Below are 22,711 nucleotides of genomic sequence, written 5' to 3' on the forward strand. Positions count from 1 at the left end.
GATTCTTTGCTCTGAACTTCAGTTCTCTAATGTATAAAATGGAATTGAATCAGGTAATTGTGTACAAAATCATTTTATATTTTTTCCCCAATTGTTGGTGATTAGCTAAATCTGGTTAGCTGACTTTAGCTGGGATGTATATGTAGCTAATAACAATTTTTTTAAAGCTACAAACAGAAGGGAAGACAACTCTGTTTCTAGACTTATTAATCAAGTTCAGGTCTATGGTTAGCTTGCCTTTGGGACAGAAAAGATGAGATACTTACATGCCCCAGTGTTAGGGCAAACACACTGACTAAAACTGCCCAGTCTGGCCAGGCACTACAGTGAATATCTGCGTAAGTTATTTTATGACAGGAGGTCCTGGTAAGGAATACAGAACTAACAAGCCACCATCAACCAGAAGAAGTCGGGAAAGGATGAAAGGAGATGCCACGTGTCCTGCCACCTCCCAGAATCCTCCTTGCTGAAATCCATCTTGGCTGAACAATGCGTGTAGCACAGGAAGGACCCTGAGTCAGAATCATTGGCCAGAGACAGCCCAGAAACTAGGCCCATCGCCCACTGCAACACCCGAGGCTGGGAGCCTTGCGGCAGAGCAGCTCCTCTGGGCTCCCTTGCCCTGCCACCCTCCGCCCTGGCAGCCCTTTCCAATAAAGCCTTTTGCTTTATCAGCACATGCATCTCCTCAGACAGTTCATTTCTGAGTGTTAGACAAGAACCCACTCTCAGGCCCTGGAAGGGGCCTGCCTTCCTACAACATATTCACATTCTTGCTGGCCTATCTAATACATAGTCTTCTAGTGTAGATGATTAAATGAGCTGGGGAGCAGCGTGAACGCTATTCATTATGTTTGTTTATTGTGTAAGGAAATGCCTTCATCGGAAATGCAATTAGAGTGAAGCATACAAGACATCAGACAGGGTGTGGAGTTGGAAGTAAGGAACTAACCTTTTCATAACTGCAGAGATGGTAAACTCTCCTAGATAACTATTAACTGTGCATGCTTTGTGCTCAGTGGCATCCCACTCTGCGACCCCGGACTGGAGCCCACCAGGCTCCTCTGTCCATGGGATTCTCCAGGAAAGAATACTGGAGTGGGTGGTCATTCCCTTCTCCAAGGGATCTTCCCGACTCGGGGATCAAACCTGGGTCTCCTGCACTGAAGGTGGATTCTTTACCATCTGAGCCGCCAGGGAAGTCCATGTATTTATTAGCTCTTACCCAAAGCTGTGTCTGCCAGTATCTGTCAGGCGCCTGCTTCCCCACTTCAGTCCCCAGTCCCCCGAGGAAGGCTATTTGCAGTCCTGTAGTTACCAGTTAATGTCGGAAAAATTACCCAAGGGGAAAGACTGGCATAGCTCAGAGGTACTGTGGCAATCCTGATGGGTAGCATTTGTCTTTATTTTTTCCTATCACGTGAGAAAACTGTTAAATGAGGGAAAGCATACTGTGGAGGTGGCAAGAGTGAATGTCTTTTGAGAATTATACTACTTTCAGTTCAGTTCAGTTCAGTTGCTCAGTCATGTCTGACTCTTTGCGACCCCATGGACTGCAGCATGACAAGCTTCCCTGTCCATCACCAACTCCCAGAGCTTGCTCAAACTCCAGTCCATTGAGTTGGTGATACCATCCAAACAACTCATCTTCTGTCGTCCTCTTCTCCTCCTGCCTTCAATCTTTCCCAGTACCAGGGTCTTTTCCAATGAGTCAGTCACATCAGGTGGCCAAAGTATTGGGCTTTCAGCATCAGTCCTTCCAATGAATATTCAGGACTGATTTCCTTTAGGACTGACTGGTTTGATCTCCTTGCTGTCCAAGGGACTCTCAAGAGTCTTCTCCAACACCACAGTTCAAAGGCATCAATTCTTTGGCACTCAGTTTTCTTTATGGTCCAAATTTCATATCCATACATGACTACTGGAGAAACCATAGCTTTGATTAGATGGACCTTCGTTGGCAAGGTAATGTCTCTGCTTTTCAATATGCTGTCTAGGTTGGTCATAGCTTTTCTTCCAAGGAACAAGCATCTTTTAATTTCATGGCTGCAGTCACCATCTGCAGTGATTTTGGAGCCCCCCCAAAAAAGTCAGCCACTGTTTCCCCATCTATTTGCCATGAAGTGATGGGACCAGATGCCATCATCTTTGTTTTCTGAATGTTGAGTTTTAAACCAACTTTTTCACTCTCCTCTTTCACTTTCATCAAGAGGCTCTTTAGTTCTTTGCTTTCCGCCATAAGGGTGGTGTCATCTGCATATCTGAGGTTTTTGATATTTCTCCTGGCAATCTTGATTCCAGCTTGTGCTTCATCTAGTCCAGCATGTCTCATGATGTGCTCTGCATATAAGTTAAATAAGCAGGGTGACAATATACAGCCTCGACGGACTCCTTTCCCAATTTGGAACCAGTCTGTTGTTCCATGTCCAGTTCTAGCTGTTGCTTCTTGACCTGCATACAGATTTCTCAGGAGGCAGATAAGGTGGTCTGGTATTCCCATCTCTTTCAGAATTTTCCACAGTCTGTTATGATCCACACAGTCAAAGGCTTTGGCATAGTCAATAAAGCAGAAGTAGATGTTTTTTCTGGAACTCATTCGCTTTTTTGATTATTCAATGGATGTTAGCAATTTAATCTCTGGTTCCTCTGCCTTTTCTAAATTCAGCTTGAACATCTGGAAGTTCATGGTTCATGTACTGTTGAAGCCTGACTTGGAGAATTTTGAGCATTACTTTGCTAGCATGTGAGATGAGTGCAATTGTGCGGTAGTTTGAGCACTCTTTGGCATTGCCTTTTTTTGGGATTGGAATGAAAACTGACTTTTCCAGTCCTGTGGCCACTGCTAAGTTGTCCAAATTTGTTAACATATTGAGTGCAGCACTTTCATAGCATCATCTTTTAGGATTTGAAATAGCTCAACTAGAATTCCATCACCTCCACTAGCTTTGTTCATAGTGATGCTTCCTAAGGCCCACTTGACTTCACATTCCAGTATGTCTGGTTCTAGGTGAATGATTAAACCATCATGGTTATCTGGGCCATGAAGATCTTTTCTGTATAGTTCTCCTGTGTATTCTTGCCACCTCTTCTTAATATCTTCTGCCTCTTTACTTTTTTACTACTTTAATGATGCGTTTTGCTCAAACAACTCTTCAGAAATTCTTCTTCATCTTTTAGATGTTAAAGGAAAAATACATCAATAAATTTCATAAATTTTTAGAACATTAACATCTGTGGGGCCCATTAGAAGTGTTAGGTACAGTGCTGGGTCTTAGGGCTCCAAGGAAGGAGCTCCTCCACCCAGGAAGACTGAAGTTTAGTGTTTGTTGGGTGACTGTTGTTGTTTGGTTGCTAAGTTGTGTCTGATTCTTTGCAACCCCATGAACGGTAGCCCACCAAGGTCTTCTGCTCATGGGATTGCCCAGGCAAGAATATTAGAGTGCGTTGACTTATCCTTCTCCAGGGGACCTTCCTGACCAAGGGATCAACTCCCCATCTCCTGTCTCGGCAGGCAGACTCTCCACCACTAAGCCACCAGGGAAGCCTTGTGGGTGCCTGCTGTGTTTCATTTGGATGTATTAGAACTTTTCCCCCCCTTTTGTGACTTCTGAAGTCTGAGTATATTTAGAAAGGTCTTCCTCTATCCAATGTCATACAAGAGTCATTCCAAGTTTTCCTGTTATCATTTTATAGTATGTTTTGATTCTGTTACACCCATAAATCTTTTACCATGTTAGGAATTCAACATGCTACCAGCTGGATTTCCCTGGTGACTCAGATGGTAAAGGGTCTGCCTGCAATTTGGGAAAACTGAGTTCGATCCCTGGATCCCCTGGAGAAGGAAATGGCAAAGCATTCCAGTATTGTTGCCTGGTAAATCCCATGGACAGAGAAGCATAGAGGGCTACAGTCAATGGGATCGAGAAGAGTCAGACATGACTGAGCGACTACGCTTTCATTTTCTTTCTTTCCTTTCACCAACTGAGAAGTATGAATGGAATGTTCTTTTCTTAATGACAAGGTGCTTGTTCCAAGCCATTTGTTTTCCCCTCTCCTTTTTAAAATGCCCCATTCATCATGTAAGTATTATGTTTTGATGTAGATATTAATCTATTTCTAAATATCAGAAATAGAATTTTTTGTTTGTTCCATTGATCTGTCAGTGTTGCAGTGCCACATAACTTAAATTTTATATCTATGTCACTAACAACTCTGGGAAACCAGTCCAGTGTGTGGGTTTTCTTCCTCCCACCAGAAGAAATACTCCAACACCAGCTGGGTGTCCTATGAATCAAGTCTGACACGGAGATTGTGTCAGACCCCACAGGTCCCACAAGACTACCCCCTCATTTAGCTCCCCCCAGTCACAATCCTCGGAGAAGGCAATGGCACCCCACTCCAGTCCTCTTGCCTGGAAAATCCCGTGAATGGAGGAGCCTGGTGGGCTGCAGTCCATGGGGTCGCGAAGAGTCGGACACAACTGAGTGACTTCACTTTCACTTTTCACTTTTCACTTTTATGCATTGGAGAAGGCAATGGCAACCCACTCCAGTGTTCTTGCCTGGAGAACCCCAGGGATGGGGTCGCAGAGTCGGACACGACTAAAGTGACTTAGCAGTAGCAGTCACAATCCTATCCTTCTGATCAACGGGCTGTAAATTGGGGTGCCATGATCCCCTCTTTGGATTTGAATATTTTGCCAGAGCTGCTCACAGAACTCAAGAGAAACATTTTACTTACTACAAAAGGAAGTAACTCAGAAACAGCCAAATGTAAGAGACGAATAGAGTGAGGTGTGATGAAGGGGCTCAGCGCTTCCATTATCCCTCAGAACTGGCCAGTGTTCCCCAATCTCCAAAGGTTCATCAATGTAGAAGCTCTCCAAACCTCAACCTTTTGGATTTTTATGAAGGTGCCTTTACATAAGTCTGATCGGTTTGATTCAATCACTGGCCATTGGCATTCGATTCAGCCTCTATCTCCTCTCCAGTCATCAGACACTGGGGGCTGAGATTGAAAGTTCCAATCCTCTAATCAGTGGTTGCTTCTCCTGGCAACCATCCCCCATCCTTTCCGAAGTTACCTCATTGGCACAGTAAAAGACACCTTGATCACTCTTATGGCTCTGAAAATTCCAAGGATTTTCAGAGCTCTGCACCATAGTGAAGTGAAAGTGAAAGTTGCTCAATCTTGTCTGACTCTTTGCAACCCCATGGACTATACATTCCATGGAATTCTCTAGGCCAGAATACTGGATTGGGGGAGACTTTCCCTTCTCCAGAGGATCTTTCCAACCCAGGAATCGAACCCAGGTCTCCTGCATTGCAGGTGGATTCTTTACCAGCTGAGTCACAGGGGAAGTCCATAAACTGGGAAGAAAACCAAATGTATATTTCTGACTGTAAATCATAGTATAATAGTCATACAGCTGTTTCCCTTTGTTGATTGCCATTTTTTTCAAGGTTTATTTTTGTTGTTGTTCAGTCATTAAGTCTGCCCAACTGTTCGTGACCCCATGGACTGCAGCATGCCAGGCTCCTCTGTTCTCCACTATCTCCTAGAGTTTGCTCAAATTCATGTCCATGGAGTCAGTGATGCTACTGATATCTAACTGTCTCATTCTCTGGTGACACCCTCTCCAGGTTCCCACTAAGTTTATATTTCCATTGAAATTTAGAGTCAATTTGGTTGAAAACACATCCCTTTGGCTTTCTATGTATATGTGTTTTAATCTTTTAAAATCTTTCTAAAATTAAAAATGTTAAAAATACATAAATATAGACAGAATAGTATTAACTGAAACCTTGAGAACCAGTACCTAAAGTCAGTGATCATTTAGTGGCCAATCTTTTTTATTGATCCTCCTGTTACACAGAAGACCTGATTCCATGTTGGATCTGCTTGGTGCTATCAAACATAAAAGTAGTAAATAATCCGTCTGTCCTGAAGGAGGGCCTTTTGGGGTGTATATTAGATAAATGAGCACAGACAGATCCATGAGCCTATGACTAAGAAGACCTGGCTATACTATTACAAAGGAATTCATACATAGTATATTAGGGTCAGAAGAATGATGGTCCCTGAATGGCTCATTCAGTTATTATACGGTCTCGCAGCTGAAAGTGTTTTGCAAAAGAGCAGGGGAAAGAGATAAGATTTCATATGCAGAAGCATTTATGTGCTTCCATCAGGAGGAAGAGGAATCAGAGGGCTGCCACCTTGTGGTGCAACCATCTGAAAGGAAACCCAGGGGAACCACGACCCTGCTCGCCAAGGAGACCCACTCCGTGCGACTGGACTCTTCACCTGCGTATGTACCAGCCACCGTCCCACCTGGGAACACTAGACCCCCTGACCTGCCTCCTGAGAAACCTGTATGCAGGTCAGGAAGCAACAGTTAGAACTGGGCATGGAACAACAGACTGGTTCCAAATAGGAAAAGGAGTACGTCAAGGCTGTATATTGTCACCCTGCTTATTTAACTTATATGCAGAGTACATCATGAGAAACGCTGGGCTGGATGAAGCGCAAGCTGGAATCAAGATTGCCAGGAGAAATATCAATAACCTCAGATATGCAGATGACACCACCCTTATGGCAGAAAGTGAAGAAGAACTAAAGAGCCTCATAAAGAAGTGAAAGAGGAGAGTGAAAAAGTTGGCTTAAAGCTCAACATTCAGAAAACAAAGATCATGGCATCCAGTCCCACCACTTCATGGCAAACAAATGGGGAAATAGTGGAAACAGTGGCAGACTTTATTATTTTGGGCTCCAAAATCACTGCAGATGGTGACTGCAGCCATGAAATTAAGATGCTTACTCCTTGGAAGAAAAGTCATGACCAACCTAGGCAGCATATTAAAAAGCAGAGACATTACTTTGCCAACAATGTCCATCTAGTCAAGGCTATGGTTTTTCCAGTAGTCATGTATGGATGTGAGAGTTGGACTATAAAGAAAGCTGAGTGTTGAAGAAATGATGCCTTTGAACTGTGGTGTTGGAGAAGACTCTTGAGAGTCCCTTGGACTGCAAGAAGATCAAACCAGTCAGTCCTAAAGGAAATCAGTCCTGAATATTCATTAGAAAGACTGATGCTGAAGCTGAAACTCCAATGCTTTGGTCACCTGATGCGAAGAGCTGACTCACTTGAAAAGACCCTGATGCTGGGAAAGATTGAAGGCAGAAGAAGGGGACGACAGAGGATGAGATGGCTGGATGGCATCACCGACTCGATGTACATGAGTTTAAGTAAACTCTGGGAGTTGGTGACTGACACGGAGGCTTGGCGTGCTGTGAATCATGGGGTCCCAAAGAGTCAGACACAACTCAGTGACTGAACGGAACTGAACTGAACTGATTCCACTTGGGCAGACATTGACCTCTTTATAAATATAATGCTTGCTAGGGATGAAGGGTGGAGAAGGAAGTGGCAGCCCACTCCAGTATTCTTGCCTGGAGAATCCCAGGGACGGGAGCCTGGTGGGCTGCCGTCCGTGGGGTCACACAGAGTTGGACACGACTGACGTGACTTAGCAGCAGCAGCAGCAGGAATGAAAGGATGGGCAAGAACAAGGCTGGCGAGAAAGTGCACCAGCACCATCTAGTGGATGTAAATGGAACTCCAGAAGCAAAATCTGGTAGTCCCTATTGCGGAAACTTACTGGGATCCTAACAATGGAGGCATGCCTCTTTTAGAACACTGCAAGATGTATCTTAGTGGGTATTCAAAGGAGGATACCCTGGACAAAGGAGCTTAAACAAAATCCGGGAGGTAAACCAAAAACCAAATGAAGATCCATCAGAATTTCCAGAAAGGATTTATCAAACTACAGGCACTACTGTGTAAGATCAGGAGAGGTAGAGAAGGAAGCAAAAAACAAAAGCACAGCTGATAAGCTACACGTTTGTTCAAGATGAGTCTTAGTTTTTAGTGGAACTACCACAAAAGCAATGATCTGACCTTCTCATTGCATCATATCAAGAGGTGCATGGTGTTAGATACAGACCCTGAGGCCCCTGAGAATGTAAGGATGGTAAATATGAACTTTATTGGGCAAAGTGCCTCAGGTATAAGAAGAAAATCACAAAAATTAGATGATGTATTCAGAATGAGCCCCTCTCAATTAGCAGATGTTGCTTTTAAAGTATTCAACAACAGGGAACAACAGCAGGAGCAAGAAAGATGAAAACCAGAAGGCAGCCTTTCTGGCAGCAGCATTGGATTCCCAGAAGCCGAATAACCTCAAAGGAGGCACGCCACCACCACTGGGAGAGGAGCAGTGTGCTTCCTGCAAGGAGGGTGGGCACTGGAAAAACGACTGCCCTAAACTAAAGTATATCAGGAGGACAGGAGCCTCTCATGGTAGAAAGAGGGGAATACTCTGATAATGAACGAAAAGTCCCAGGGGCTCCCTTAGACTTGATGCAACTGATTCTAATTTCCCCACAGGAGCCCTGGGTGACTTTGCCAGTGGGGAACAAATTGATGGACTTTCTGACAGATACGGGTGCCACATATTCTGCAGTGAACACAACAGTGGCACAGAAAACATCCCAGTGTATCCCAGTCATGGAGTTCTGGACAAGTACTAAACCATTCACTTTAACAACCTCTATAATGCCAATTAGGGGATCTCAGCCTGAAACACAATTTCTTATATGTCAGAGCGTTCTAGCCCCACCTTGGGGACGAGATCTCCTTTATAAATTTAATGCTCAAGTAACTTTTTCCACCAAGAACAGCTTGACACCAGGGTCCCACTGGAGCATGTGCTGAGCCTACAAATGATGCTCATGAAAACCCCAGAGAAGGAGATAGAGTTCTTCCCCACCGAGGTCTATGAAAAGGTAAGGCCAGAAGTGTGGGCTGATAGCACTCTGTCTGTGCTGAAGTCTCTCAGTCGTTTCTGAGTCTTTGTGACCCTTTTAGCCTGTAGCCTGCCAGGTTCCTCTCTCCATGGGATTTTCAGGCAAGAATACTGGAGTGGGTTGCCATTTTCTTCTCCAAGAGATCGTCCCAACTCATAGACTGAACCTGCATCACCTTTGTCTCCTGCACTGAAGGCCAAACAAGCAAGACCAATACAAATCCCATCAGAAAGGGATGCTGGGACACCTAATCTAAAACAATATCCTCTGAGACAAGAAGCCCCAAAGGGAATACAGCCAACTCTGGAAAAGTTTTTGAAAATAGGGCTGATTAAACCTTTCAGGTCTACATACAACACCCCTAATCCTCCTGGTCAAGAAGCCAGACTCGACAGAGTTATCGGTCTGTCCAAGATTTGAGGGCTGTTAATGAAGTCTTATACCCTGTGGGACCTAATCCATGGTGGTCGAGTCACTAGGTCGTGTCTGACTCTTGCGACCCCATGGACAGTAGCCTGCTAGGCTCCTCTGTCCAGGGGATTATCCAGGCAAGAATACTGGAGTGGGTTGCCATTTTCTTCTCCAGGGGGTCTTCCTGACCCAGGAATCGAACCCAGATCTCCTGCATTGCAGATAGATTATCGAATGAGCTATATATTCTGCTTACAACTATTCCAGGAGAATATGACTGGTTCTTAGTCCTGGACTTAAAAGATGCTTTCTTCTACATTCCAATTACAGAAAAATCACAGCCATCTATTTACTTTTGAATAGCAAGACTCAGAAACACAGATAGTCCAACAGTATTGCTGGACAGTCCTGCCTCAAGGATTTAAGAATTCCCCTAGCTTGTTTGGGGAGATGCTGGCTAGAGACTTTAGAAATTTAAGATTGGATGAAGGACTCTTATTCCAATATGTGTATAAGTTGCTCAGAGGGAGTCCTACAAGTGACAAATGTGTACAAAATACCATCAGGACCCTGAACTAGTTGGCCAGTTGTGGATATAAGGCCTCCCAGAAAAAGGCCCAGATATGCAAAGAGCAAGTATCTAGGCTTTGCTGTCTCTCAAGGACAGCGGGGGTCTTTGGCCTCACAGGAAGCAAGCAATTGCAGAATTGGAAACACCTAAGACCCACAGACAACTGAGAGGGTTTCTGGAAATGGCAGGGTTCTGTCGGATTTAGATCCCAAACTATGGGTTCATAGTGCAGCCCCGCTAAGGGGCATTGAAGGGACGCGATCTTGAACTCCTGTTTCAGACTTAAGAGTGCCAAACAGTCTCTAAACCAATAAAAATGTTAAAGTTAGTCTCAGCCCCAGCTTTGGCACTCTCAGACTTTAAAAAGCATCTCAAACTCTATGTACATGAGAGATAGGGTATAAGCTTTAGGGTGTTAATTCAAACTCATGTCCTCCTCCAGGGTATCTTCCCAACCCAGGAATCGAACTGTGATCTCCTGCATCGCAGGCATATTCTTCACCAGCTGAGCTACCAGGGAAGATCCTGGGTATGCAGTGGTAACACTTAAAGGGATTATCAAAGCAAAAGCCCTGCCCCCAGGGAGCTCAGCTCAGAAGGCAGAAATCACTGCTGTGACAAGAGCCCACCTCCTGGCTGATATACACATGGGCTCCCACTATGCATTCTCCGTGGGGCACGTTCACCAGGCAACATGGAAAGAAGGTGGATTCTCACCTAATAAAGATACGAAACAGGCCTCTGAAATCCTGTCACTGTTTGAGGCAGTCTACAAGCCCTCACATATGGCCTAAATACAATAATTTTTTTTCTGGGTTGTAATTAAAATTTAACTGAATTTGTGGATCAATTTAGACAGAATCGACTTCTTGACAGTGAAGTTTTTGTATCCATAGACAGGCTATGTCTTTCCATTTTTTTAGGTCTTTTCATTATCCACTGCTGTTTTATTGGCTCTTCACACAGTTTCTTTCATTTGATTTTTTAAAAATTTCCATTGAGGCTTTTGTGAATTATATCCTCTTACTGGTTGTGGTTTATATTTGTGATTTTGATTTATATATGATAATTTTGTATCCATCTTTGTTTATAATGTATTTTTTCATTGATTTTATTGCTTTTGAAGGAATTCATCAAGTCATCTGCAAATGAATTATGGTTGGCCTTCCTAAATTTTACCTCTAATTTATTTAGCTTCTCTAATTACAGAGTGTGTCCAGATCAGTGTTAAATAATAGTGGTAACAGCAGATATCCATGCCTGGTATGGATGAACGAATAAATGAAAGCAAATATGCTATTATGAGAAAGAGTGCTGAGAATTACCATCTTCTTAATGCGAACTCATTTTTCAGTGCTTCAACAATATGATTCATCCTCAGAAGCCACACTAATGCAGAGATTGAATTTATTTTCATATTTTTAATAGTAAAATTCATTCACTTTTTACTGCAGGTAAGAACCACTTTAAGGTTTCTCTCCCACTTCTGATTTTTTATTCCTATGGATGTGATATAATCAAAGGGAATTGGAGTACTTGAATATTTTGGACTTGTGATCATGGCCTTCTGCACCAGTTCTTCTAGCTGTCATCTCTTTGGGTGCCATGAACTCTGAATCTATATAAACAAGTATAGTTTGGGTGTCCCCAGTTGCTGAGAATTTTAAGTTTCACACATAATAATAATTCAGGAACTTCATGCTGAAAAAATAGAAAAGATTAAAATTAATGTCTTATCAAATGAACTATGTCAAAGGATCTCAAGTAATGCTCATATAATAAAAAAAAATTAGAACACTTTCTTTCCTTCTTAACTCGAGTACTTTCAAGCACCAATGGATGACATCCTGGTCTACCATCAGGGAAGAGCTGATAAAAAGGCAGACACAGGGAAGGCAGATAGCATGGTGGTCTAGACACCAGGGACCCCTCACTGCCTTCTCCTGCCTCCATGATGGTCCTGACTGGCTGCCCCAGGGAGGGGGCAGGGAGAGATGTGAATGTACAGATGAATGTGAAACTCTGTAAGAGCATTCATTTCTGAATTGTAAGGGCAATCAATTCATAAATTGTTTTCAGCTTAGATTTTCTCACCACTGGCCAAGAAGTGTAACACAATTCTTGTTTACATGGCTTGAGATGCCTTCGACATCTTTTCATTAGTTCCTGTGACTAATGAGAACTAATGAAATACATTTCTTATGCCTAATGACTTTTAGGGATTTATAAGTTACCAACTGGCATTCTTTCCCCTTTGAGTTAGGCTAAGAAGTTGTTATTGTCTGGTATGAAATATTTTTTCTCTCTGAATTCCTCTCTGCCTCCAGTCATCTCATTTTGTACCATCATCCCCACTCCCTCTAACCAAGGAGGAAGATAGTGACTGTCACATTAAATATTATCAAGGGAATCTGATAAATAAGGACTGAAGAAGAGTTTGTGTGTGTATATATAAAAGTGATAGCAAATAATAAAAAAATTTGTCTTGGAAACAACTTTTGTGTTATATTTGCCTATTTTTTTTGCATTAAAACTTATGAACAGGAATTCAGACAAGGCCTGCTTATCTCACATTTTTGTCACAATTATTCTCACACACCACTTTACATGAAGCAACCCCACACATCCCTCCTGGGGATGGAGCCACGGATACCGCCCTTTCTCCCAAGGCTCTCATTACCTGGAGTGCAAATGTTTGAACGGTGGTCCCTGTTTTGTTATACACAAACTGACCTAGAAAAATTTCTTCTCCTTCACATTGTTTCAAGATGCCCTGTAAAGAAAGCAACAGACACGGAGGTTGTAATGAAAGTGTGTTTGGTTAAAATAAACTGAGTCAGTTGTCTGTTTGAGAAACAATTCCCCAGACATCCCTGGGTGTCCACCAGGGACACAGTGCTGCGCTGCCTGTCAGCACTGGGCATGTGTGGGGGGAGGACTGTGCAGCAAGAACCAGCCTAACCAGAGGGCTGAACGGACTAAGGCGGAGAGACAGACAGACAGGATGCAGAGACAGACGACAGCACGTGTCAGCACTGACTCTGACCTCCGAACTGTGTTTACTGTGCTTTGGGTAAAATAAACCAAAAAAGGAGCCCCCACATCAACCCGCAATGCATTAAACTTCACCAATTTGCTGAACTTTGATCACACAAGTAGCTCCATCCAAAAAGTAAGCTTTTGTTGATATGTGTATGCAATTTCCCTTGGGCTTTTGACCTTCCTTTTCTCCGCTTTAAAACTGAAGATTTTTGAGGAGAGAGGGCACACTGGTGGAAATTAATTTATCTTGTAAATCTAAAATTTATGGTTAGATTCTTTGAATCATAGCACCACAACAAAAAATAAAGTTTCATGAGCTCAATCATTTTGTAATGAAAATCATAATATTTAAACTATGAGTCATTTTGTAGAACTGGGACTTCCCTGGTTATCCAGTGGTGAAGAATCTGCCTGCCAATGCAGGAGATGTGGGTTTGGTTCCTGATCTGAGAAGACCCCACACGCCACAGGGCAACGAAGCCTGTGGGCCACAACTACTGAGTCCTCGCCCCAGAGCTTGCGAGTCGCAGCTCTAAGCCTATGTGCACGGCTACTGAAGCCCGCGAGCCCAGAGCCCACTTTCCGCAACAGAGATAGCTCCTGCTTATTGCAACTAGAGAAAGCCCACGCACAGCCGGGAAGGCCCAGCGCAGCCAAAAATAAATAGATAATAAAAGAATTGGATACATCATGATTAAATAATGCCCCCACAGTTAAATATACTTTTCATCTATATCAGCTCAGTTCAGTTCAGTCACTCAGTTGTGTCTGACTCTTTGCGACCCCATGAATCGCAGCATGCCAGGCCTCCCTGTCCGTCACCAACTACCGGAGCTTACTCAAACTCATGTCCATGGAGTCGGTGATGCCATCCAGCCATCTCATCCTCTATCGTCCCCTTCTCCTCCTGCCCCCAATCCCTCCCAGCATCAGGGTCTTTTCAAATGAGTCAACTCTTTGCATGAGGTGGCCAAAGTATTGGCGTTTCAGCTTCAGCATCAGTCTTTCCAGTGAACACCCAGGACTGATCTGCTTTAGGATGGACTGGTTGGATCTCCTTGCAGTCCAAGGGACTCTCAAGAGTCTTCTCCAACACCACAGTTCAGAAGCATCAGTTCTTCTGTGCTCAGCTTTCTTTAGAGTCCAACTCTCACATCCATGCAAGACCACTGGAAAAACCACAGCCTTGACTAGACGGACCTTTGTTGGCAAAGTAATGTCTCTATATATTGACATATATAAACATACATATTTCATATTTGCCATATATATATATATATATATATAATCTCATATAGTTCCTTTAGCCTGTTCAGACTGGCATGCCAGTTTTATTTCAAACCTTCTTTATGATCCTGTTTTAATTTCACTTGGTTCATAAATGTGCTAATATTGAGAAAAACAATGAGAAGTATTTTGTCTTACTAAAAAGATTTTTTTTTTCACTTTTTAAATATGGTCTATTTCTTAAAGGGTTCTTGCCTGAAGGATTCACTCATAATTCCTCTCTAATGAGCAACTGTGTGCACTATTCTGAGACAGGGTTCCATCTGCTCTAATCGAGTATAACTCCACTACAAGTGTCTGTAGACACTGAAAGGACAGCAGTCTGTGTTTATAACTCTAGACCCACAGTATCTAAAGGTGTTCAAACGACACACAAGGCAGGCTGCTGCTGCTAAGTCGCTTCAGTCGTGTCTGACTCTGTGCGACCCCATAGACAGCAGCCCACCAGGCTCCCCCGTCCCTGGGATTCTCCAGGCAAGAACACTGGAGTGGGTTGCCATTTCCTTCTCCAGTGCATGAAAGTGAAAAGCAGGCCAAGCACCATGTTTAACTCTGAGCCCCCTTCAGAGCGGAACCCAGAGGGGACGGAGTAAGGCATAAACTGAGGAAAACACGGGAGCAGACCCGAAAAGCATCTGGAGGCGCCGAATGGCAGCTGGTGCGCTGGCCTGGAGGAAGCTCAGTTTCCTCGGGCTGCAGGGGCAACCAGCAGCGAGCTGGAGCTGGTGCTGCCAGAAAGGCCAGAGGTGGGGCCACGGTGTGCAGGCCAAGCATGAAGCTGGGAGTCCCCTCATCTGAGGCTGGGCTGACGATCTTTTTTAAAGTGATTAAGTTTTCATCGCACCGGGTCTCCACTGTGTGCGAGCTTTCTCTAGTTGCGGTGAGCGGGAGCGACCCTCCAGTCTCTGCGCACGGGCTTCTCACGGCGGCTGCGTCTCCTGTTGCAGGGCGCAGGCTCCAGGCACACAGGCTTCAGTAGCTGTGCTGCACCGGCTCTAGCTGCCCTCGGCAAGTGGAATCTTCCAAGACCAGGGGTTGAACCCGCGTCCCCTGCATTGGCAGGCAGACTCCCACCCGCTGTACTACCAGAAGTTCCTCTGATGGTCCTTTTAAGGAGCAGTTAGAGCCCAGCCAGCACTCCTGTCCTGGTCCAGAAAAGAATTGTCTCTTCTTCCCACCTCCAGGACAACTGACCTCAAGAGCATCCTGCAGAAATAAGAGGGGAAGGAGGAACCTATCATGACCCAGGATGTGAGCTGAGCTGAAAACCCCTGGGCACAAGGCTGTAGGATTCCTGGGGTCACCCTTCTAGAAACCATACTCTGGGGTCTCCAACCAGACCATCTAGCTGTGACGCTTGCTGTCAACTTGCCCGTAAATGTGTGCAGAAAAAGCCCGCTTTTGACTGTTCAGCTCTTAAGTGAGACAGACAAGCATCACCAAACCACGAGAAAAGCACTTAGCAAGGAAGATGAAGCCCATATTATAAACAGGAAGGGAGGTACTTGGGAGTATGTGCAGGAACTGAAAGCATGGAACAAAACTACATCTGCTCATATCTTCAGACGTTGGAGGGAAGGTATTGCAACCATGAAGGAAGATATTTAGATTCTAGAAAAAGGATCATTTGCAAAAAAAATCCTAGAATATTCATGACAGCAGAATTTTAAAATTCAGCATAAGGTTTAAAATACAAATTGATTAGATATTCCAAACAGTAAAACAGAAAATCAAAGAAGAAATGTAAGATTAAAAACATTTTTAACACAATAGATTTAAAACAAGTCAAATCCTCAGAGAGTGGAGCTGAAATCCCCTGATAACAGTTGTGCATTAGGCCTGACCAGGCACCAGTTTGGAAGAGATGTGAGCAGAATGCTCCCGAGGGATATCTTTAAAAAATAAAGGAATGTCCCTGGTGGGTCTAGTGGTGAAGAGTCTGCGTTGCAATTCAGGGGACATGGGTTTGATCCCTGGGAAGGATGTGGGGAAGGGATAGTTATGGAGTTTGGGATGGATACGTACACACTGATATATTTAAAGTGGATAACCAACAAGGATCCACTGTAGAGCTCATAGGACTCTGCTGTATGTCATGTGGCAGTCTGGTTGGGAGGGGAGTTTAGGGAGAATGGATACGTGTATATGTTGGCTGAGTCCCTTTGCTGCTCACTTGGAACTATCACATTATTAATAGGCTATACCCCAATACAAAATAAAAAGGTTTTAAAAAAGAAAATGTATTCAAGGGCATTGCACGACTCAGCTAAGAACAATACTGTTCACAGAGTCACAATGAACACACTGGATGTGTATGGAAGCTGAGGTATACCATCTGGCAGTGTCTCACACATGAAACACAGATTTATCACGTGATCTAGAAACTGCTCCGAGGCACAAACCCAAGAGAAATGAAAACCAAGGTCCCCAGAAAACTGTACACAGTGCCTCACAGCAACATTGTTCATTGTTCCTAACAGTCAAAAGAGTGGGATCCACTCAGATGTCCAGCAACTGCTGAATGGATAAATAAAAAGGGGTCTATCCATATAATAAAATAGTATTAAGCAATTAAAAATGAAATATTGATACATTCTAGCACACATAGACCTTGAAAACATTATGCTGAGTGAAACAAGCCATTCACAAAAACCATTCACATAGAATATGATTCCATTTTATAGGAACTATCCAAAATAGGGCTTCCCAGGTGGCTCAGTGGTAAAGAATCTGCCTGCTAAGCAGAAGAGAGGGGATCTATCCATGGACTGGGAAGATCCCTTGGAGAAGGAAATGGCAACCCACTCCAGTATTGGAGCAGTATTCTTGCCTGGAGAGTCCCATGGACAGAGAAGCCTGGCAGGCTGTAGTCCAAAGGGTGCAAAGGGTCGGACATGGCTTAGAGACTAAACGACAACAGCAACACCTGAAAGAGGCAAATCTATGGATGCAAAATAGATTAGTGGTGGTCAGTGGCTGGGCAGTGAGGTGGGGGATGAGAAGCGACAGCTAAGGGGTGCAGGGTTTCTCTGGAGAACAGTAAAAATACTCTGAAATTGATCATGATCATGGTTAAACAACTCTGTGAATATACCAAGAGTTACTAAGTGTACACTTTACCCGACTGAATTGCTGATGTGTGAATTATATCTCAACATACCTGTTTTATCTTTTTTTAAGTTAAGACATAAACATTTTGGGAGAATTGAGAGAGGCATGGAAGAGAACTAATCTCCATTTTCCATTCAAGGAAGTCAATAGTAACAATCAAAACTGAAAAATCAAGGAATGACAGTAAAAGCAAATATGAAGGCAGTAACCACATGAGCAGCTCTAACTCTGGCAAGTGAAAGCTTCCAGGGAGTAAAAATTGGTGGGAGAAGTGGGACAAGGGAAAATCATGTTTCATTATCAATGATGGGAATTGCACACGCATAACTTGGATAAAGTTTTTAAAAATAGCATTAAGTAGTAGTAATCATCTGGTCCAACCCTCTCACTTTGTAGATGACAAAGCTGAGATACTGGAAGTAAAACACAGTGATAGGAATGTTTAGCCGCACAGTTCAGATGAGACCCTGGCTCCCAATTCCTAGCTGACCACCTCCTGTAATCCCTTCTGAAGGAAGATTTAGACAGTTTCTCACATAGACAGAAAACTCCTTGGGTGCGCTGGAGGTGTTTCCTGAGGGGGACACCTTCTCTGAGATGTGCTCCATGGTAACAGCAGTTGGCACGATCTTCCTGGCGAGCTTGATCAGGGCATGACCCTGGGAACCCGGAAAGGCCCAGCACTTCCCAGGGTGGACATCCGGCTGGAAAGGAAACGCTGCATCAGTCCCTGACGTGCTTATATAAACCCGCTCCTACAAGGTTGGCCAGCTAGTCACTATGGACTATAGATCTCGCTTATGCCTATGATACGAAGGCATGGTGTGAGATGTACCAAACAGGAAAGCTTCCAGATTCCCACAGGTGTGCTGAGGTCAATCAGAACCTTTATTTCATGTGTATGTTTCCTTCTGTTGCTCTAATTAAGACTGTAAGCTGCTAGATGCAGCTGGTTGCTATGAATGGTGATAGCACTGATGAAGATGGTGCTGGTGGTGGTAATGAAGAGGGTGGTGGCAATTATTGTGGTGATGATGACGTCAGGGGATGGTGATGATGGTTAATGTGATGGTGGTGGTGATGGGTGATTATGATGATGGTGATAGTTGGTGATGATGGTGGTGGTGATGGTGGTGGTAGTGGTGCTGGTGGTAGTGGTGATGGTAAGTGACAGTGTTGATAACAGTAGTGGTGATGGTGGTGCTAGTGATGGTGATGGTGGTGGTGATGGGTGATGATGATGATAGTGGTGGTTGGTGATGATGGTGGTGGGTGATGGTGGTGACAGTGGTGGTGATAGTAGTGGTGATGGTGGTGGTGATGGGCGATGATGATGATGGTTGTGGTTGGTGATGGTGGTGGGTGATGGTGGTGATAGTGGTGGTGATAGTTGGTGGTGATGGTGGTTGTGATGGTTGGTGATAGTGGTGCTGGTAGTGATGGTAGGTGATAGTGGTGCTAATAGTAGTGGTAATGGTGGTGGTGATGGGTGATGATGATGGTGGTGATGGTTGGTGATAGTGGTGGTGATAGTAGTGGTGATGGTGGTGGTGATGGGTGATGATGATGGTGGTGATGGTTGGTGATAGTGGTGGTGATAGTAGTGGTGATGGTGGTGGTGATGGGTGATGATGATGGTGGTGATGGTTGGTGATAGTGGTGCTAATAGTAGTGGTAATGGTGGTGGTGATGGGTGATGATGATGGTGGTGATGGTTAGTGATAGTGGTGGTGATAGTAGTGGTGATGGTGGTGGTGATGGGTGATGATGATGGTGGTGGTGGTTGGTGATGATGGTGGCAATGGTGGTGATGGTGGTTGTAATGTTGGTGATTATGATAATAGAGATGATAGAGATGATAATGGTGGTGACAGCAATGCTGGCACTGGTGCTAAGGCAGAAACATGATGCCCACTGTTTTCTGGATCTAGACTGTACTCTGGACTGAGAGTTATAGGTCCGCCCCGAAGGTATTTCTGAATGGGGAATAAATCCAGGTGTGTAATTACGGTTAAGAGCTCTACTGTTGGTTGGAATCAAGTGCCTTTTGAACTGAACTGAAATGTTAATGAAGATCTTACTTGGAAATTTCTACTGTTAAAATTGGACTTTATAAAAATGTGTTGACCTGAATAGCACACAGCACAGTACTTGCACTCAGGGGTCATGCACCTTCAACAAATATTTGCCAAGTGACTGAAGTTCTTGGTGGAAAAGGAAGACTACAGGATCAGCTTTAAGAGAAGATACAGAACATGTACGTCCTATTTGAGAAGTACATAGTCTAGTTCACGGATCTTAAAATGGTAATCAATTAGCTAATCATAGTTTTCTGCCCATGAAATAAGAAATAATGTATTTTGATGACTATAAAAATGCAAGGAGATGGCTTCAGGTTCTCTGACAAGTTCAGAGCTGCATCTCTTTCAGACATTAATATTTTCGTGATAAATAATAGGAACAAGATCCTAAAATATAAACAGGTTATTTTTAATCTAACTTTTACCTGGAGAATGATGTCTGGAGGCATTTCATAATTTAAGAAGACAATCCCATGCCAGTACAGTTTTGCTTTATTATTTTTGTAACTTTCTGAGGTCCCAGCTTCAACAACAGAGGCTCCTGATATGATAAAATAATTTTTTAAATAAAAAAAACACACAATTCAAAGCACCATTTAGATTTTAATGTTGTTGGAAAACTATTACTGGGCAACTTACAAACAGGTAAAACTCATACCAGGAAATTGGTGGTAAAAGTATGATTTTCAGCTTTCATTACCACTGAAATCTTGTCACTTTGAGAAAATCATGTTTGTTCTGTGGTTTCACAAAATTTCTGGAACTAACATTATGATAAAAAAAATGAAATCTGGAGCCATTGATTTAGACATGGAACTATTAGGTGGATTGTGTTTATTACCTAAAGAAACATATGGATCCCCACATTTTAACACCTTGTGTGATAAATAAGCCCGATTCACTCAAAAACAAAAGCAGAAAAACCAACAGTGTCGTAAATATACTAACAAGTTGTGTTTATAATAGCCTTTCTTTAGATTCATTGAGCTTTAATTTTAATCAAAGAAATATAAAATATACTCATTAAATATTATCTCTTCAAATTACTTCATTTTAGAAGTAAAAGGTGTTTTATACATAAGAAAAAAATGCAAATCACTTTCTGAAATTCCATATGGGTAACAAAATACAGCAAAAAAACACAAACATGAGTGAATATCAAATCACCAGTGCTTTTTCTGAGAAGGCAGGATTTGCAATAGTGACGTTTGAGAGTGTTTATAAATTCTGGATAAAAGTCCTTTGTCAACTGTGTGGTTTGTAATACTGTCTCCCAGCCCATGACTTGTCTTTTCATTTTTTTCAATGTCTTCTTGCCGAGCAGAAGCTTTAAATTTGGATGAAGCCCAAATTATCCATTCTTTTCCTTTTGGAACTGTATGTCCAACTCTTTGAGCACCATCAACTTGCTTTTTCCCCACTGTCAAAAGTTAATTAGTGTGGCATTATTTCCAGGCTTTCTATTATGTTCCATTGATTTCACACTCTCATTATTGTAGCTTTATAATATTGCAGCTTAACATCAGTAAGTCCTCCAAATTTGTTCTTGTTTCAAAACTGCTTCAGCTATTTTAGAAAGAGTTCATAGACTTCTACAAACAATTGTGCTGGGATTTTGATTGGGACTGTATTGAATCAATAAACGAGTTAGAATTTCCATCTTAAAAATATTGAAACTTTTAATCCACAAACATGGAAGCTCTGTCCAGCATTTAGGTCTTCTGTTATTTCTTCCATTTGTGGGTTTTGTTTGTTCATCTGTCCAGTTTTTAGCACATAGATCCTATGAAAATTTTATTAAATTTATACCCAAGAATTTCATGTCTTTCACTGTCATTGTGAATAGGACTGCTTTTAAATTTTCTTTTTCCAATTTCTGATCATGAGCATTTAAAAATGAAATATATACAGTTGAACTTACTAATTTCACTTATTAGTTCTAACAGAGTTTTGATGATTGCTATGTAAATCTGTATGTAGATCTCTATATAAATAATAATTATTTGGCAGAGTCTTTATGGTTATTTATGGTATCATGTCATCTGCAAATGTGATAGTTTTACTTCTTTTTCTCCCATTTGGATGCCTTTTACTTCTTTTCTTCTCTGATTTTTATGGCTGGGATTTCCAATACGATGCTGAACAAAAGTAGTAAGAGTGGGCATCCTTGTCCAGACCCCGATCTGAGAGGAAAAGCGTTCAGCTTTTCACACTGAGCCTGATGTTAGCTGTGGGCTTCTCATATATGCCTTTATTATGTTGAGGTAAGTTCCCTCTATACATACTTTGTGTTCTTTTTAGTGATTGCTCTGGCAATATTAATACATATAACTAACTTTTCAAAGTCAATTTACACTTAATATCTTACCAATTTGTGTAAAATTCAAAATTTTATAACCACAGAGGTCACTTTAACCTCACCCATTGACCCTTCCTCAAGAGTCGTCACATCTACATGCATTAAAACCCCATTGGGGACTTCCCTGGCAGTCCAGCGGCTAAGACTGCACTCCTGAGGCCGGGGGTCCAGGTTCGCAAGTCACAGAGCAACTAAGCCCGTGCACAGCTTCTGAGCCCATGTGCCGCAATTACTGAAGCGCCCGCAAGCTAGCGACTGTGCTCCTCGACAAGAGACACCGACGGAAGGAGAAGCCCATGCACCGCACAGGGCAGTTCCTGCCCACTGCAGCTAGAGAAAAGTCGGCCCAGTAGCAGAAACCCAGTGCAGACCAAAGACCCAGTGCAGACCAAAATAAAAGAAAAAAAAATTTTTAAAAGGACATTACAGACAGTCTTGAGACACTATCACTTAATCACTAATGGTGCATTGAGACTAGTCATGAGTAGTCATTTTTGTATGTAGAAGACAAAATGCAACGAAGTTTGTGATGCACACCTAAACCTGCTGTGGCAGGCAGGCTTTGCCTGTGGTCCTCTTCACAGACACTAGTGAACAGAGATCGTTCTGAAGTCCTGACTTTTTACACCGAGCTTAACATTTTTTTACTCACCTGCTGACTTAAGGGCATAATCAGCCATCTGGACTTGATCTTCTCTCAGCTTTTTCAGTATGTAATTCACCAAGTTGGACATTTCCTGTACAAATTGTAAAAAGAGTTTCCTGTTAACAATCTCCATCAACTTCTTGAGTCTTGACAACTGACTATATTGACTATGTTTGCTAATCTGCCAAACACACACAGGTTCTTCCTATCACCTCCGCAGATCCGTGGGATCCGTGTTTCACAGGGAGCTGAGAGGTGTTGGGCCATTTGCCAAGGCCATGGAGGACGGCTGGATGTCATTCCCCTGACGAGCACCCCGAAATGCTCACACAGTG

The 22,711-nt window shown here is 43.0% G+C and overlaps 1 protein-coding gene across 4 annotated transcripts in view; it reads right to left on the reverse strand.

The window, feature by feature from the left end:
• Window positions 1-11,245: 11,245 nt before the first annotated feature.
• The window catches only part of SUN3 (Sad1 and UNC84 domain containing 3), a 44,839-nt gene continuing 33,373 nt past the window's right edge, over window positions 11,246-22,711 (reverse strand). For all 4 annotated transcript variants that reach the window (XM_070471853.1, XM_020905826.2, XM_020905828.2 and 1 more), the window contains 5 exons: window positions 22,383-22,467; window positions 19,797-19,912; window positions 17,827-17,994; window positions 12,531-12,623; window positions 11,246-11,551 (listed from right to left, as the gene is read on the reverse strand). In XM_070471853.1, the coding sequence (XP_070327954.1) occupies window positions 11,432-11,551; window positions 12,531-12,623; window positions 17,827-17,994; window positions 19,797-19,912; window positions 22,383-22,467 (582 nt within the window). In that variant the 3' untranslated portion in view covers window positions 11,246-11,431. The remainder of the gene's footprint in view (window positions 11,552-12,530; window positions 12,624-17,826; window positions 17,995-19,796; window positions 19,913-22,382; window positions 22,468-22,711) is intronic.

Source organism: Odocoileus virginianus, chromosome 1 (assembly GCF_023699985.2).
Source record: "Odocoileus virginianus isolate 20LAN1187 ecotype Illinois chromosome 1, Ovbor_1.2, whole genome shotgun sequence".
NCBI lineage: Eukaryota > Metazoa > Chordata > Mammalia > Artiodactyla > Cervidae > Odocoileus > Odocoileus virginianus.